Source organism: Cololabis saira, chromosome 5 (assembly GCF_033807715.1).
Source record: "Cololabis saira isolate AMF1-May2022 chromosome 5, fColSai1.1, whole genome shotgun sequence".
NCBI lineage: Eukaryota > Metazoa > Chordata > Actinopteri > Beloniformes > Belonidae > Cololabis > Cololabis saira.
Window position 1 is genome coordinate 50872062 of NC_084591.1, and position 18872 is coordinate 50890933.

The 18872-nt window shown below is 41.4% G+C and overlaps 1 protein-coding gene across 4 annotated transcripts in view; it reads right to left on the reverse strand.

Annotated features, from left to right (window-relative positions):
* psme3ip1 (proteasome activator subunit 3 interacting protein 1) overlaps positions 1 to 17801 on the reverse strand; it is a 34195-nt gene extending 16394 nt beyond the window's left edge. For 2 of the 4 annotated variants that reach the window (XM_061722350.1, XM_061722347.1), the window contains exons 1-4: positions 17681 to 17801; positions 14161 to 14300; positions 13950 to 14048; positions 11717 to 11857 (exon numbers count right to left, since the gene is read on the reverse strand). In XM_061722350.1, coding sequence (XP_061578334.1) covers positions 11717 to 11857; positions 13950 to 14048; positions 14161 to 14287 — 367 coding nt within the window. In that variant the 5' untranslated portion in view covers positions 14288 to 14300; positions 17681 to 17801. The remainder of the gene's footprint in view (positions 1 to 11716; positions 11858 to 13949; positions 14049 to 14160; positions 14301 to 17680) is intronic. The other 2 variants (XM_061722349.1, XM_061722348.1) reach the window with 2 other exon arrangements.
* Between the last annotated feature and the right edge of the window lie 1071 nt (positions 17802 to 18872).

The window sequence follows — 18872 nt, forward strand, 5'->3', positions numbered from 1 at the left end:
ACGGACAACCCGGTGTATGTAGTCCACCCTGAGGGCGGCAATGAGCAGCGAACCAGAGTTCACTATCGGAACCTGTTGTTGCTCGTTAACGACCTACCCGTTCAAGACCCACTGCATCCAGTTAAAATTACACCTAAGAGACAAACAAAACAGAGACATAGTCAGCCAAGTCATGCCAATGTGAGAGAGCACCAAAGTGACACAAGTGATTCAGATTCAGAAGGAGATCATGGAGGGTACTGGTTGAGAATTCCTGTCAGAGAAAAAGAACAGACAGAAGGGAATACTTACCACACCACACCTACCTTGATCCAGAGAAATCCGGTCCCTGAAGAAATCTACAGTCCACAGCGAGTACCTGGAAGGGAAAAGGGACATGTTACAGTACCTGTGAGGAGAGAAAGAAATGACGAAACACTCACAAGGGAAGAAACAAGCCAAGAACAGATTCAAGTCGAAACACAACCAAGCACATCATACCTACCTGATTCTGATCCGGTGTTACTGTAGAATGGAAGTGAAGACGATGAATATGTTAGGCCTGTGGAAGAAGAGTTCGTCGTACCCTTCCCTGCACTTGATGAGATCAGGCGGCCCACAAGAGAAAGGAGGCCAAGAAAGATGTTCACATACCAGAAACTTGGTGAACCTTCACTACAACCCTATTCCAATGTCAATACAGTTCATGCATACACCACACCATACACACCACCCTTCTCACCTTACCATATTCCACCATCTTTTCACCATACATGCCGTACTCTCAAACACCCTACACATATGCTACACACACACTTTATTGAGTAGTTTAGTAGTAGTTTTGTTTTGAGATGTGTAAGAAAAGAAAATTGGTTTGAAATGCCAGGAGCCATTTCTTATTTTGTCAGGGAGCGTGTGACGTACACCAAAGTGTAGTCACATTTTTGTTATTATATTCCTTTTTTCATTTTGATTGGCCTTTGGTGAGCTTTGGAAATTAATAGGGATCGGTATCCCAGGAATGCTCCTGTTCCACCTTCCACCACCAGGTGGCGCCTCGACACGTTGAGAGGTCGGTTAGACAGGTGTGACGTCACCATCCTCCCTTCAGTTGCGCAAGGAAGAGAGAGAGAAACACACCAAAACTGACTCTGTCCCGTGTTTTTCCCTGTTTATTCAGGTTTACCGGCAGAACAGTTTTTCATTCAAGATCTTTTTATTGAAACTTTCACGAAGTAAAAAAGGTGAAATGCTGAATGTCAATTACAAATATTTTGAGTAGGCATGGGCATGTTGATCATAGCATACACCAGTGTACAAAATATAAAAAACAATTAAACAGTATGAAAAAATATAAAATAGTAACAAAAACAAACTACAGACCAAACTAATCCCTCCCCTGTCACTGCCAGATTACTAATCACAATATGAGGTCATTCTAACATCAAAAGCCTGCACTAGGAATACAAAAGAAATATGAAGTATAGTTCACAGGGTCTGGAATGCTTCTAGAAAAGGTCCCCACACTTTCTGGAACTTATTTGATTGCTGAAGAGAGTATCTAATTTTCTCCAGTTTTAAGCAGGACATGATGTCTTCCAGCCATTGTGCACGAGTAGGAGGGAAGGGATCCTTCCACCTGAACAGAATTGCCCGACGAGCCAAAAGGGAGGCAAAAGACAAAGTGTGCCCCTGTGCAGTGGTTAACTTCCTTCCTCCCTCCATGACCCCAAACAGGGCAGTTGGTGGGTTTGGTTCTAATCTGATTTTAAGCACCAGAGAGAGAGTGTGAAATACTTCCATCCAGTACTTGTTTAGACATGGGCAGGACCAGTACATGTGGATGAGAGAGGCTTCTGCTACTTTACATCTTACACAGTATGGACAAATATCTGGGTACATGGAGGATAACTTTGCTTTGGAAATATGAGCCCTGTTTACCACTTTAAACTGGATTAAGCAGTGACGTGCGCACAGGGAGGTTGTATTAACCAGTTTGAGTATGGACTCCCAGGTATCCTCCGATAAGGGAAGCCCTAAGTCCTTCTCCCATGCTGCTTTGAGTTTATCTGTAGGGGCACTCCTAAGATCCAGCAACATGCCATAGAAAGATGAAATGAGCCCCTTTTTGAATGGGTCTGTGGCAAGAACTTTGTCAACTGTGGTCAAGCCTATCGATGCACCAGGGCTGGGTGTCTGGGAAAGAACAAAATGTCTAGCCTGAAGATACCTAAAGAAATGTGATTTTGGAAGGCTGAATTTACTACTTAACTGCTCAAAAGATGCCACGGTGCCGTCTATGAACATATCTCTAAAACGAATCATACCCCTCCTGTGCCATTCCTGGAAGGTGGGGTCCTCAAGGGATGGTTTGAAAAAGTGATTTGGTGCAATGGGGCTAAGAAGAGAGAAGCTGTGAAAACCAAAAAAACTTCCTAAATTGGGCCCAAATTCTAAGAGAATGTTTAACCACTGGGTTTTTGATTGATTTAAGTGAAGGAAGTGGAAGTGAGAAGCCGAGTAGGGCAGGAATTGACAGGTCATCAGTTGGATGTAACTCCATCGCCACCCAGTCAGGGCGGTCAGCGCCGTCGCAGTAGAAGGACCAGAATGCAAGGCAGCGCAGGTTAGCAGCCCAATAATAATAACGAAAGTTTGGGAGGGCCAGACCACCTGCAGACTTTATTTTTTGAAGGTGAGTCTTGTTCAAACGTGGCCGTTTACACCGCCATAGGTATGAAGATATAACTGAGTCAAGGGACTGAAAAAAAGAACCAGGAATAAAGAGTGGTAAGGTGTGGAAAAGGTATAAAAATGTAGGTAAAATGGTCATTTTAACTGAATTGATGCGACCCACAAGAGACATTGACAGGGGTGACCATTGTGTAAGGATTTGTTTGGTCTCATTTAACAATGAGATAAGATTCTCTTGGAGCAGGTCTTTGTGTTTCCTTGTCACAGATATGCCTAAATAGGAGAATTTGTCATTTACGATTTTAAAGGGAAAGTTCGGACCAAAACCAAACCTGTCCAGCACAGCAAAGAGATAATCCCATTCGACGCGGTCGAATGCTTTCTCCGCATCCAGAGAAACAACGCATTCAGGGATAGCCTCAGAGGCAGAGTAGATAATATTGAACAGTCGCCTTGTGTTGAAGTAAGACTGCCTACCTTTAATGAAGCCAGTTTGGTCTTCAGATATAATTGTGGGGAGGGCATTCTCCAGCCTATGGGCTAGGACTTTAGCTAAGATTTTAGCATCTGTGTTTAAGAGGGAGATGGGCCTGTAGGAGGCGCATTCAGTAGGATCCTTCCCTTTTTTAGCTATGAGGGTGATACAGGCCTCTGAAAAAGAAGGAGGGAGGGAACCGTGGCTGAAGGATTCTGAAAGAACTGTAGATAGCAATGGGGAAAGCAGAGTAGAAAATTTCTTTAGAAATTCCGCCGGGAAGCCATCAGGGCCAGGACATTTACCCGACTGCAGTGAAGAAATGGCTCGAGTTATCTCAATCAGGGATATCGGTTCTTCTAATGTCTTCCTTAGATCTGGTGAAAGACTGGGAATACTAAGACTATTTAAAAAGTCCGCAATCTCATCTCGATCAGTCTGAGATTCCGAGGTGTATAGCTGGGTATAAAAGTCCCTGAATGCTTCATTTATGAGTAAGTGATCTGTAGTTACATGGCCATTTGGTAATCGAATCTTAGAAATATTTTGTTTAGCCTTAGAGCCTTTAAGTTGGTTGGCTAATAATTTGTCAGATTTGTCTCCATAAACATAAAACCTGGTTTTATTTTTCAGAAGTGACTGTTCAATTGGGTGAGTGGTAAGCAGGTCAAATTTAGTTTTAAGTTCTAGCTGCTTTTTGTAAAGATCTGGGGATTTAGTCCGAGAATATTCTTCATCGACCTCTTTGATTTGGCGGGCAAGGTCTGATCGCTCCCTATAAGATTTTTGCCTCACCCTAGCAGTGTAGGATATAATCTGTCCCCGGAGATAAGCCTTGAGGGAATCCCAGACAGTTAGACTAGACATTCCTGGAGTCATATTCGTGGATAGGAAAAAGGCTATTTCCGTTTCCATTGATTTAACAAAATTTCTGTCCGACAGCAGAGTTGAATTGAATCGCCACTGTCTGTCTCTTTGAGGTAGGTCAGGAAGGGACATGGTTAGGACCACAGGAGCGTGGTCGGAAATGACAATGCTCTGATAAGCACAGGAATGAACCAGGGGAATCAGTTGATTATCAATAAAAAAATAATCAATCCTCGAGTATGTGTGATGCACTTGTGAGAAAAAAAGAGTATTCTCTGTCACATGGATGTAAAGAACGCCACACATCACAAACACCGTAGTCAGAAAGGAACGCCTGAATAAGACGGGCTGACTTACTTGCTGTGCCGGGGTTGGTAGAGGATCGGTCTAGGACTGGGTCGAGCCAGCAATTAAAATCACCACCAAGTATGAGAGAATATGTATTAAGGTCAGGGAGCAGTGAAAACAGTCGTTCAAAAAAGACTGCATCATCTGCATTAGGGGCATAAACATTCACAAGTACGACCAATGTATTGAATAATTTCCCAGAGACGATCACGTAGCGACCAAACTTGTCAGAAATCACGTTGTGCTGCTCAAATGAAACATCCCGACTGATCAGAACTGAAACTCCTCGGGCCTTAGCTTGAAAGGAGGAGTGAAATCCCTGCCCTGACCACCTTGGGAACAGGCGGCTATTATCAGAACTGCGAATATGAGTTTCTTGTAGAAAGGCTATTTCTGTTTTAAGATGTTTTAGATGTGAGAAGACCCTTTTCCTTTTAACAGGGTGATTCAGACCCTTAACATTCCAGCTCACCAGCTTCAAGAATCTATACATAATATTTAAGAAGAAAAATTAGGAGGTGAGCACAATGACCTAGGCAAAAAAAAAGAAAACGGAAAGGAGGTTGAATGTGACCCATATTAAGTAATGAGTTGAAAAGAGTTAATACAAAGTTTCTGGCAGTGACATATCCCCCCAACCCACCCACCCCAACTAAGACAGCTGCTATAGAAAAATTAAAAAAAAAGCAGCAAGCTCTTCAAAACAAACAAAGTGCAATAACGCATCTTCCTGTCCTACACACTAGTAGCTTTTGCTCCCGTATCATGGATATATACATATATGAAATTAGCACCTTAAAACGTGTAGATATAAATAAAAAAAAGAAATACCATCTCAAATCTTGACTTGGAAGTCCCGATATGAGCCCAGGAATATCTGTACAAAAATATAAAATATAAAACTTCCGACTTAAGCAGCGTAAAAGTAAGGTTAACAGCTTACAATTATTACAAAACTTAGATAAATTGGAAAAGCTTTTATTTTTTCGCTTTTTTCTCTCCCTCTCCACCACTTATTTTTTCCCCTTTTTCCCCCTTCCCTCAAATAGCCAAAAAGAACTGCAAATGAATAACATTTGCAAAGGGGCAGTCAAACTAACAACAGAGGAAAATAAGGTTTTAAACACACTAACCCCGAAAAGATTTCAGGCAAAAAAAGACTGAAAAAACAGTTGTTGCGGGGGTACTCACCCTCCCCTCAGGAATAATATAATGACTCACGTAAAAAAAAGAGAGAGAAAAAAAGTCAGAGTCAGTGAGCGCCAGTGAACCACACCGGGCTGCAGGGCGGAGCCGTGAAAGCGTCCAACAGTCCCGTTACGGCGGGTTTGAAGATTTGCTGCGACTCGTGATGAATTTGCGCGCCTCATCCACGGAGCCGATCCACTTTCTGGCTCCCCCGGACAGCGTGAGCCGGAGCCGGGCGGGGAAGAGCAGAGCCGGCTTCAGACCCAGGTGATATAGCTCCGACATAACTCCGCTGTATTCCGCTCGTTGGCTGGCAACTTCGGGGCTGTAATCCTCCACGACCCGGATCGGGTGGCCGTGATATTCCAGCTTCCCTCTCCGCCGCGCTTCCCTGATGAGGAGATCCTTGGTCTGGTACCGGTGCAGGCGGAGGATGACGGGACGCGGTCTCTGTCCCGGGGCCGGCCTGGCGGCGAGAGAGCGGTGCGCTCTGTCTATTTCTGGCGGTGACGGCAGCGTATCATTCCCGAACACCTCACACAGCAGCTTGGAGAAGAAAGCCGTAGGAGACACGCTCTCAGTAGACTCCGGTAAACCCAGGATACGGATGTTCTGCCTCCTGCTTCGGCTTTCCAAATCTAAGACCTTAGCCTTTAGCCGAGCATTATCATCTCGTAAAGTCGAGCAGATGCCTTCAAGGTCCGTAACTCGCTGGCTGAGGTCTTCTGTGGCGAGTTCAAGGGACGAAACACGTTGGCCATGGTCCTCGACCGCGAGCCGCGTTTGGTCGAGTTTGGAGTCGAGCTGACTGAAAGTATTTTTGAACACCCCGCCAGGGTTAAGACAGCGCCAGCATCGTCCTTTTTGCCCGACTTGCCGCTTTTCGAAGCCATCTCGGAGGTAAGTGGGCTCGTTCGAGACAAAAAAAAAAGAAACAACAACAGGGAATCCTTTTTAAAAGGAAAAAGTTTGAAAGTTTGAGGGCTTGGTGGTTTAAAAAGTTTGGCACTCACGGGAGCACTCGCGAAACACGTCTACTCCACCTGCTCACCAACCGGAAGCCCGGCAGAACAGTTTTAAAAAAATATAATCTGTTACAAAGCCACATCCTGGGCGTGTAACACTACCGCTGCTCTTCAACGCCGTGTTCATTGTTTGATAGTTTCACACCACGCGCATATGTGAATTAAATGACGTGACTACTGGTCCCCCAGTCTCTGACAAGTCAAGGCTGATTTATGGTTCCGCGTTACACTAACGCAGAGGCTACGGCGTAGAGTACGCAGCGAAGCGCATCCTACGCTGTAGGCTACGCCGTACCGTACGCCGTACCGTACGCCGTAGGCTCTTCGTCGATTTAACGCAGAACCATAATTCAGGCTTTACAACTCAGTCTTCCTTGAAGAACAGGGGCGAACCCGCCCTCCTCTGGTTCTGATTGGCTAATACCAAGGCTCTGGCTAGATTTATTGGTTTACAACAATGTCAATCTGTTTTTTTTTGTATGCACTGAAATGATTTAATGTCTTAATTAAACACTTGCCATTCAACATGAAATAAATCAACTTTCTTCCATCTATTTTCAGTCCAACTTGGTGACTATGTGTTTATGTTCATGAGGAAATGCCAATGTTGTATTTTGATAAATTGCTAAGGGGTTTTTTATGTTCAAAGTAAATACATAGTGCATAATAAAAATAATTAAAATCTATATACTTTTGTATTCTTTCACATGTTTTATCTCTCTTTTAATACTGTTGATTGATGGGACCAGTTAAAGTCCTGGAAATTTGCACTAACATTGTAAATAATTCTTCAATCCCATGATGTACACAGTATCTGGTTCAATGTTAAAACTGGAACTCAAGACGAGGAACAATGTGGTTGTGCATATCTAATACAGGAGTTATCCATATTACATTTTTGTAGATATTTAGAATGTTCATTATGTTCTTCAGTGAATAAGACACAGGTTTATGGCATTTACATTTACAAGTCATGTATGTTGTTTGGTGCCTCCGTTTTTTTTTTTTTAAATCAAGCTGTTTTTAATGTGAACTCCACTGTTACATTATGTGAATGTGATTTAGTTAATTGATACAAATTACAATTCTAGGACAAACTGTCATTCAATTTGAATCACATTTGCAGGACGACTTTGAAAATAACACTGTTTTATTGTTATACACAAAGCTCTCCCCTGCAAAGATGTTTGGTTTTGGTACTTTCTTTTTTTATTAAAATACATTGAAGATCATATGTTGCGGTTTGGATACCATGGAATTATCCTTGAAACAATAACACAAAGTCCATATAAAGCTACACAAATGCTAGTCATAAAAGTGACTAAGCTATAATCATCATTTAACCAACAGGGCTTAGCGTTTTTGTGGCAAAGAGTGTCACAAAGCTTAGTGCACTGGAGTTGTAGTCCAAGTTCACTTGACTTCTGCTTGGTGCCAGTTTAGGAGTTCTCATTTTCAGCCACTCTTTAGGTTTAAGCATTAAAAATACTTTAAGTTTGGGAATCAAATCTACAAGGTTCTGTGACATACTGCATGTGCCACATTACAAACTGCCTTGAGGTTGACAGTCTGTTTATGCATTCACAGGAGATTTTGCATGCATTTGCTCAAATTATGAGAGGTAATAATAATAACGGATTACTTTTATATTGCACTCTTCTGGACACTCAAAGTGCTCACACAATGGTTCCATTATTCATTCACTCCTCATTCATACGTGGTGGTGGTAAACTACATGTGTAACCTCAGCTGCCCTGGGGCCGACTGACGGAAAGATGGCAGCCAATCCGCGCCTAACGGCCTCTCCGACCACCACCGGAACATTCATACACCAGCGATGCCTCACCAGAGCCAAGGAGGGTGAAGGTGACAAGGGACAGATGACCTTTCAATACTTATTGTACACAAAAAATCCATGCACTGTTTAGTAGTTGAAATGTCATATGTTCTTAATAAAATGTTTTTGACATGTTGGACGTAACATCACTGAGATACTGGTACAACAGTTTACTTTTCATCATACTTGTACAGCTATGTTCTGGTTTTCAATTGCACAGGATGCAAATCTTTTGAATTCGGCATTAAAGCTTTGTGCTGCTTTCTCCGGAGGAATGAATGCTGTGTGGTATGAAATTCAGCGGAGGGACAGTTGGGGAAGTTGGATAATTCTCCTCTGATCTAGATCTGGGATGTCACAGAATCCTGCAAATCTCAATGGCCCACTGAATGACATATTTTCAGACTCAGGCTGCCTAAACTTAGTTGATGGGATTGTGTTATGTCAGAAATTTTGATTTGGTAGTCTTAACACCAAAATAAATGCTCTCAATCACAGAAAAAGAAATGTTACATGACATCAATTTATACCAAGGCAAACATGCTAAAATAATATCATTACACTTAATATTATACTTATGACATATATGTATCTGCGCAGCACTTAGCAACCAAACCCTGCTGCATTGCATTGTGGGAATGCATTGTGGGAAGTTTCTGGTTAGCTAGTGTCCATCAATCCATACTAATACATTTCTCCAGAATGAGTATGGATACTATACTGTTGAGTACGTACTAATGTTTCGGACGCACAAAAAAAATCTCACATACTGTTTTTGCTACTCATTAGGGTAGAAGTATGGAATTACGCATGCAGCTTGAGTGTTTCAGCTGATCTGAGGCATCGGGAGTTTATTCCAGACATGTGGAGCAGAGAAGCTGAATGCAGCTTCTCCATGTCTGGTTCTGACTCTGGGAACTGATAAAAAATGGATCCAGATGACCTGAAGGGTCCGGAAAATGTTAATACAACAGTGCAGTGAACTTCAGCTGTAGCCACATGACATAAACCCAGAATACTCTAAAGAAGGTCTGCAGTTCAAAATATCTAATAACATGTAATAATAAAAAAAACAGCTTTTACTAGGTACGTGGAAGATAAGTTATATTTGCAAGCTTCTTTAAATGCACTGTATTACTACTACTATCATTTAGCAGAGGCTTTTATCCAAAGTGACTTACATCTGAGAGAACAAACACACCATTTGGCCCAGGGAGCAATTAGGGTTAAGGCCTTGTTCAGGTGGTTCATTTTGGTTGCCATTCTGGGGCTTGAACCTGGTTCCTCCAGACCCAAGCCCACCTCTGTAGCCACTAGACTACCACTGTAGGTATTACTATCTGGTACAATTCCCATGACAACCCAATGTCTAACTATTTTATCTGGGAGGACATAAAGATTTTAGAAGGAAAGACAGCACAGCGAGCGAGACCCTAGTTCTTAACGCAGCCAAACCTGAACTCTGGTCTGTCAAATACACAAATTACTACTTCTAGTAATTAATTACTGTTATTACGATTCATTCACTGTCAAGAGAAATTATAAAAATCGTATTTCTTGGTTAAAATGAACACAAGAAACCTGTGCTCCATAGAGGGATTACGATTCAGTAAAAGACCTCAGCGTTGACTACATGAGCCTGTGGGCAGCGATAACTTGCTGGTGTGTTTTGACAAAGATAACACAAGTTAACACAAAGCGATAACCATAAATATCTTTTGGGTCTTCGGGTTGTGTCAGTGTTTCGTTTATGGCGCTTTTCCACTAGTACCAACTAGAATCTACTCAGCTCTACTCAACTCGGCCTGATTTCTTTTTTACTTCTGGATCAGAAGAAGGAGGGTTGGAGTGAAGCTGCTGTGACGTATTTGATTGTGTGATCTAAACGGAGAAAACAACAACACTAAAGATGTAGAACCTGGAGGAGATGATAGATGTGCTGCTGGGTCTGTGGCTTGTGTTCAATATCAAGTTAAAAAATGAGTGAAAGAAGCTTCAAGCGGCAACGATTTTTAAGTTTTTAAGTTTGTCTCGGCGCTGCTGAAAAGTCAGCTGGAGCCGTGAGCAGCTATGAAGTGACAGAACTCCTGGTAGATCTGGTCGTTCCTTATCGCCCGTCTAGATCCCTTTTTAATTCTCTCCTCAGCAGCAGGTTTATGAACATCTGCACCTCAGAGTTGGATCATGAAACAGACTTTTGCTGCAATTGCTGGTGGAATAAAATGAACCAGAATCCGTCAGTCTCTCTTTCACTGATTTCCTCCTCCTGACTCAGACGTCTGACTCCAACCCCCCGACCAATCAGTGGCCTGTAGTGTGATGATGTCAGATACAGCCGGCTCAAGACGTTTAGAACCTCAGAAGAGTAGTTATAGAAAAGTATCTACTCGGCATGTTAGACCCCTAGTGGAGAAGAACCAAACAGACAGCGCCATTAGTTAGTGAGTCCTGCGAGACCTCCAGAAGGCTAACAGCAGTGATCCCTGGAGTCCCAGAGTCCCTCCCCCTCATGCCAACGGCTCCACACCCACACAACCACCACTACTAGCACAAGGCTCCCAGCACTGCCACCATAGAGGAACAGAGCAAGGAGGCAGGACCAGGGAGGTCCGTCTAATCACACTGGATCAGGCCGCAGATGGAAACACATCAACTATAAAATTACAAGAAGCTCACTCATGAAGGTGTTATTATTGTTATTCTTCATTTCTTCAAGTGCCAGTGTTTGTTATATTTTCTACGGAAGAGTATTAGGGCCAGGCAGGAGAAAAATAAAAATAATATTTTAGAGGAAGATTTTATTATGCATTTCGAGAAAAAAGTCGAAATGTCGAGAAAAAAGTCAAAATGTTGAGATTAATGTTGAAGTACAATTTTGAGAAAAAAGTCGAAAAAATTTTGTGAATAAAGTTAAAATGTTGAGAAAAAAAAGGTGAATTTCGACTTTATGCTTGAAATTGTATTTCAACATTAATCTCGACATCTTGACTTTTTTCTCGATATTTCAACTTTTTTCTCGAAGTGCATAATGAAAAAAAATCTTCCCCTCAAATATTTTTTCTCCTGCATGGCCCTAAAACTCCTCCGTATATTTTCAGTGCAACCATCTGCCTTTTTTGATAATATCGGTTTCTACATGAACTGTAACTATTTTCAATTCTCGGGTGATGGCACATATCAAAACTGAAAATTCTATAACCACTCACTAGAATTAATTATAAAGCAAGATAACCCAGAATGTAACTGGCCATTTACTAACTAATGACGCTTTTCAATTAAAATGTTGAAATAATCAAAAGGATATTCTATACTCCAAAAGCTCTTTCTTGTCTTCATCCCTCCGTTGCTTCTCGACCAGGCTCTGTTGCCGGGACACCTCGTCCAAGAAACTGCTCTCATCCTCGTCCAATCCTCTCACCATGTTCCCTGTCGCCATAGAAACACCTTCTCAAAACACGGCAGAAAAGTGGTGGAATTTTTCAGAAAACAAGCAAAGACAGCATATGCTCAGAAAACTTGTGACCTTGTAAAAACACAACACTGAATAATTGATAAACATGACTTTAGACAAAGAATGAATAAAAACATACATACATACATATAAAGTGTTTGGTTAAATATTATAAGTACTGATTCCAATGATCATTCTTCCTTGTTATTTATTCTTAAAGCAGCACAACGTAACTTTCAGCTTTTCTGAGTTTGGCGGCGTCTTTTGGACAAAAGCGGTAGTGCTTTACCAGAAAGAACACTACGTTTCCCATGAGCACCAGCGCGTACTGCCGGAAAACTCCTGTCCCGTCGCGTGCATTTGTTTTGAGAGAAGACGGGACGCTTTTCTGTTTCACCAAGTGAACAGACGGAACGCAAAAAAAAAGATGTTAAACTGCTGGAAAGGAACTGGAATTTACCGGGATACCTTAAACAAGGAAGCCAGGGAGCGGTATATGGAGAAAATAATGATTATTAACGGTTTGGATCCATATGAAATCCCTACTAAAGAATGGAGCTCCTCGTCGGAGCTCCACTCTTTAGTAAGGATTTACTGCCGCAGTTCTGCACAACCCACGTCTTACTACCTTGTTTAGGAGTGTTTGGCAGCTGCTTTGGTAAATGTTTGACTCGCCATTTGTTTCAATAAATTAGTATAATAGTACAACATACAGTACATGTTTTGTATTACTCTTACTTTTCTTTTTTTTTTTTTTTTGACTGCTTTGAAGAGGCTCCGAGGCGTGAGCAATATTTTTTATTCCTCGTGAGATTATTTTTTTCCTCTGCAGCTACAAATCAAATATTTAATATTTTTTCCTCAACAAAATGAATGGCACCGCAGAGAGCTGGCCAACAACTGCGTTTAGCTGGAGAAGTGGGGAATAAAACCTGTTTGAATGATCCGACTCCGGTCTGTGAGTTATTGTTTGTGGTTTAATAAACCCGTGTTTTGATCCGACGCCCGTCTGTGTGCGTGTTAGTTTGTTTACTGAGGAACGTTATTTTGGTCGGACTCGTTACAGCCGCGATCCAACCGAGCCGACGACTCTTTTACTCTTTTAATTTGTTATCTCAGATAATTGGTCGGCCTCCGTGGTTCTGCCTCCGAGCAGGAAAGCGGTGAAAAGTTAAACCATTAGCGATCTTTTCCCCACGTCTGTTGTGTGGAGCTGCTGCAGCCACAACGCAGCAACGGGTTACCAGCTTCTGCTGAGCTGTGCGCTCCACGCCCCGCCCATTTTCGTCTCGACTACGAATCGGGAAGGAGGGGGAAGTGACCTATGCCGTAAAGCAGTCAAAGCCGTAAAAATGTGTAGTTTTTTAGTGTGGCAGGGTTCCTACCATGCTCCTCAAAGTTACATAGTGCCAGTGAAGGCAATACAGACCCCTCAGACCATGACAGAGGTGTCATTAAACCTGTTGGAAGTTGATGTACCATCACAATGACTCTGGAAATATTATATTAAGCTGGAAAAGTTACGTAGTGTCGCTTTAAAACCCAACTTTCTAAAAAATGTCTACAATACAAATACATATATTTGTAAAACAAAAAAAAGAACTTGTTATTTAAGAGGCGCAGAAAAAGAAAATGATTTGAGGGTATTTCACTGACCAACTCCATTGTTTATATAACCTGAAACTATGTTACACAAGGAGAGAAACTATAACTCAACTCTGTGATCAAATACCATCAAGTTCTCTGGACAAAACCCTCATCTCAGATGGACAGAAAGAAAGTAGACATTTCTTTAATCAGATCAGTGCATGTTTCACGTTTTCTAAGTGCCACAGATGAGAAAATAATATCCAGGTTCTTAGAAGTGAAATTCTGATTTTAACATTTTCTATACAATAAAACTGATCAGTGAAACCAATTTCCTGTGTACTTGTTAAAAGGTCAGAGAATTAAAGATTTTATTATTTAAAACCTTTACATGTCTCCCAGAGATGCTACTGCTAATAAATCTTTTGCTGTTTTTAGTGTTATATATGAGGAAATTTTTAATGAAAACTGTTGGAGGAAGTGGAGGCAAAGACTCACTGAATTTAAACTGCTCCTCGAAATCCTGTTGTTTCTTGTCTTTCTGCTCCTGCAGTCGCTCAAACAGCGAGCGTGCATCGTATTCCTCCTCTGGGACCTCTGAGGAACACAAACAAATACGTGGTTTTATGTAGAGGAGCACCTATGGTGTCCTACGCATGTCATGGCATTTGGTGTGTTTTGGATATCTGTAAGTGGGAGGTGTTCTCACCCTCTGGATCGTCAGGCTTGCGGACCTTTTCCCATTCTTCCTGTCTCTTCTTCCTCCTCTCATCAAGCTCTGACTCAGACACAAACTTCCTGCTGAGATCAACGCCAGTTGCTTCTTCCCCTGCCATTAAGACGACCCTACTGGCAAGAGACGTATACTTCAGTTTTTTTTTTTCCCTTTTTTTTTCCTTTAAAGACTGGACCTGTCCATGCTCTTCTTTTGGCTCTTCTTTCTTCCCACATGGATTTGGTTTAGGTACTGATACTGCTTTCATATACTCATACTCGCAGAAATTCTCCAATACTACGCACCGATACCACTTCATTGTTGTTGTAGTTACTGATAAGTGACTCCAGGGGGAGATGTTCCCCGGGTGAGTGAGCAACCTGGCGGCGGAGCAGCCGCCGAGCCGCCGCTAGTCGGCTAAGCTTAGCGTGGTGATGAGAAGAGAGTGATACCCATGAGTGAGACTGGCAGCGCCGTTTCAGGCAAGATAGCGACAATTAATAGAAGCGTGATGTCAGCAGTGTGGACATGTTTCAAAATAAGAGACGACGACAGAATCAAGGCAGACTGAAGCTACGTGCTGCTAAGGTGTCAAGAGGAGGAAAGGAGAATACATCGTTTAATACCAGCAACTTGATAAAACATCTCAAGACGCATCATAAAGCTGAGGATACGGAGTTTGCTAATGCAAGACCACAACAGCCAACATTAGCGCTGGATGAGCAGCCACTGTCAGTTGGAGAAGAAGAAAGATTTCACCGTCTTCTCGACGCACTCAAGCCGCGATATGATGTTTCATTGATAAGTTATATGTTAGATATTTTCTTAAATGTGAAGACAGTGCCAGTGTGGAGACTTTTCATTTAAACAGAAAGATTATTTTTTGTTTAAAATAGATATTCTACTAATATTATTTATTTGTATTGAATGTATCGGTTGCAAATAAAGCTTGTCTTCCTGTTCATTGCATTTTTCATTGCATTTTTAGCAAAGTTATTTTTGTGGTAGAAGTATCATATCGGTACTAAGTATCGGCAAGTACACAAATTAAAATACTCGTACTCGGTGTGAAAAAAATGGTATCGGGGCATCCCTAATTTGGTTGATCCTATATTTGTATGTTTCCAGGTATCTAAGTCTAACAATCGTTTAAAATCACCATAACCTTTAAAAAAAAAAAAAAAGGTTATGCTGTTCACTGCTGTACATAAAGATGAACAACCCTACGGAGGTAAATATCTTCAACTACAGTGTACTACATTTCAATAGTGTATCAGCTAAATTAATGCAAAATGAAACCAAGGGATACCTGTAGCAAATCAGTCTCTTCACATATTTCGGGCCTTAAAAGCATAGGAGCAGCTTTGGCAGGCATTCAGACTCTTAACAATTAAATAATTGATTGATAATCATAATTATATAGTCATAATAACAACTAACAAACAAACCACCAACTATCCAGATATTTTGAATACTACTGTTGTGTTAAAAACAATGTAATACCCTGGACTGAAACTGAGTGCATCTAAATGACCAAGAATAAGATTTAAGAGACATAATCCAGATGTCAGTAGATTTAATTAAGCAGTTGCATGCAAATGGGTCAGAACAAAGGCTACATCAAGCAACAGTTCTAATAAACAGATCATTGTAATGTCAGAGCTAATCTTTTAGGGACAAAGTATCAGTCTGCGCACTGTATAGACCAAGGCTAAATGCTCCTCGCAGTAGTTTTGGTTTAATCCAAGTGGCCAAGGCTAAATATTTCATAACAACTACCATCCTTAGTTCTCTATTGATGGATTTCTAGAAAAACTGATGTACAGTTGTGTGAAAAAGTGTATGCCCCCTTCCTGATTTCTTATTTTTGTGCATGTTTGTCGCACTTAAATGTTTCAGATCATCAAACAAATTTAAAATATTAGACAAAGATAACACAAGTAAACACAAAATGCAGTTTTTAAATGAAGGTTGTTATACCTTACAACTCTACACATCTGTATCCGTAGAACAGCCACAGAAATCTTGGCTCAGTGAAACGAGACATTAGTTTAACAATAAAACAGCTTTTCCGTAACACCCTGACAAACAGTATAAACTGTGTCAGAAGTCCAATAAAATCTGTTTAACCAGTGGCAATTGATTGGAGCAGAATGTATTTCATAGAACATCTATAAGTACTCCAGCATGGTCTTTAAAAAAGTGTTTCTTCAAAGAATTTCTTTCAATGTTCTGCAAAAAATTGATCAGGTTTAGAAATTTAAAAAAAATGCCACAGATGACTTAGGACCAGGACAGTAAAAGATAATGACATTACATTAAGCAGGCTCTTTTATCAAGACTGACTTACAACAGAAGAATATTTTGACTGTTGCTGAATGTATTTTTTTCCTTTCTTTTTTCTGTATTAGATCTGTTGTGAAGTTCTAGACTACAAATGAAATTGTGGACTGCTTTTCAGACTTTTTGACCACTTCAGATGAACTCTTAACTGTGCAGTGTTTTTGTTTTGTGTTATGTTCTCATTTTGATGTCTTCATTTTGTGGAATGTCTCTGCTTTTTTTGCAGAGTATTTTTAATTTGATATTCTCTTTATCTAGTGAATGTATTTGGTTTGCTTTTATCATGTAATGTTTTAGTACTTTATTATTTTAAAATGTTAGCAGACCCCAGGAAGAGCTGCAGTCATGCTGTAGCTAATGGGGATTCTAATTAAACAACTAAACAATTAAACCTTTAACAAGGAGGAAGACGTCTGTATGTTTGTATTTATCTGTTAGAATGACCCATTAGGAGTCATGGTCGTCTTCCAGAAGATACAAACTGTGAAATATATTTGAACCTATCCGTCCATTCAAGGCGGCTAGAGGCTTCATTTTTATGGCAACCTACACAAAAAAAGGCTAAAAAAAATTAATCATGAGTTTGAGAGGGATTAAAAGAGATGTAAAATTCCCATGTCGTCAGGGTCACCTGGAAGTCCTGCGTGGTGGATCAAAGCTATCAGTTTTTAATCGGACAATTGTATGCATTTCTCTGATAACAGCTGCGATATAATAACGTTAGCCGCTCAATTAATGTAGTCTTTACAGCCTTAAGAAAAGGAATACCTAAAAAAGCGCCAGGGCCGAGTTTGAGGTCATATAATAGCATGAATGGACCCCTGGTCAGGTTTGCAGCAGGTTTGGAGCAGGTTTGCTGCAGGTTTGGAGCAGGTTTGGAGCAGGTTTGCTGCAGGTTTGGAGCAGGTTTGCTGCAGGTTTGGAGCAGGTTTGCTGCAGGTTTGGAGCAGGTTTGCTGCAGGTTTGGAGCAGGTTTGCTGCAGGTTTGCAGCAGCGCTGAGCGCTAGCATCGTTAGCTCTGTGAAGCTACTACCGTCGCTGACAGCGACACGACGGCGTGTCATGTCGGAAAAGCAAGGCATTTTGGATCCACAATTTGGCATACTTCAATTTCAGTGTAGGAGTCTCTCGTATAACACTGAGTTATTGTGTTAGAATCGGAGAAACTTACCAAGACAAAAAGGTAATCAGCTCCAAGTTAATAACGCTTTGTGTTACAGTAAAAACGGCTCGTCACGATATCAGACCAGCGTGCAGTAGTTCCTAGCAGCGAAGATGCCCATAGACATACGTAGACGCCTCATCGAGTGGGCTCGCCCGCTGCTGCGATACGTCAACGTCGCCGCCATATTGGATGAGGCAAGACTGCGCTGTAAACTAATACAAGTAAATTGACTTATTTTCATAAAGCGTCTTTCTACAAAGAAATGTACGTTTTACGTCTCATTTATTCATTCGCACACGCACTAATATACTTGGGAAACAGTTAGGCACCGAATATAATATATTTAATTTTCTCAGATGGCAAAAATAAGAACTTTATTGATCCCACATAGGAGTAATTCATGTTATATCAGCTTAAAGCGACACTACCTAACTTTTCCACCTTAATATCATATTTCCAGAGTCATTGTGATGGTACATCAACTTCCAACAGGTTTAATGACACCTTTGTCATGGACTGAGGGGTCTGTATCACCTTCACTGGCACTATGTAACTTTGAGGTGCATGGTAGGATCCCTGCCACACTAAAAAACTACAAATCTTTACGGCTTTGACTGCTTTACGGCATACGTCACTTCCCCCTCCTTCCCGATTCGCAGTCGAGACGAAAATGGGCGGGGCATGGAGCAAGAGCTCAGGAGAAGCTGGTAACCCGTTGCTGCGTTGTGGCTGCAGCAGCTCCACACACAACAGACGTGGGGAAAAGATCACATGGTTTAACTTTTCACCGGTTCCCTGCTCGGAGGCAGAACCACGGAGGCTAAGTATCTGATATAACAGAGTGAAAGAGGCTCGCTTGGATCGCGGCTGTAACGACCAAACACCTTCCACACAGTACCACAAACACTCACACAGACCGGGTCGGATCAAAACACGGGTTTTATTCCCCACTTCGTCAGCTAAACGCACTTGCTGGCCAGCTCTCTGCGGTGCAATTAACCCCAATCTTCAGATAAAACTAGTTTGTTGAGGAAAAAATATTACCTCTTATTTGTAGCTGCAGAGGAAAAAAATAATCTCACGAGGAAAACAAAAATATTGCTCACGCCTCGGAGCCTCTTCATCATAATATAGCAGTCAAAAAAAAGAAAAGAGAAGTAAGAGGGATACAAAACATGTACTGTATGTTGTACTATTA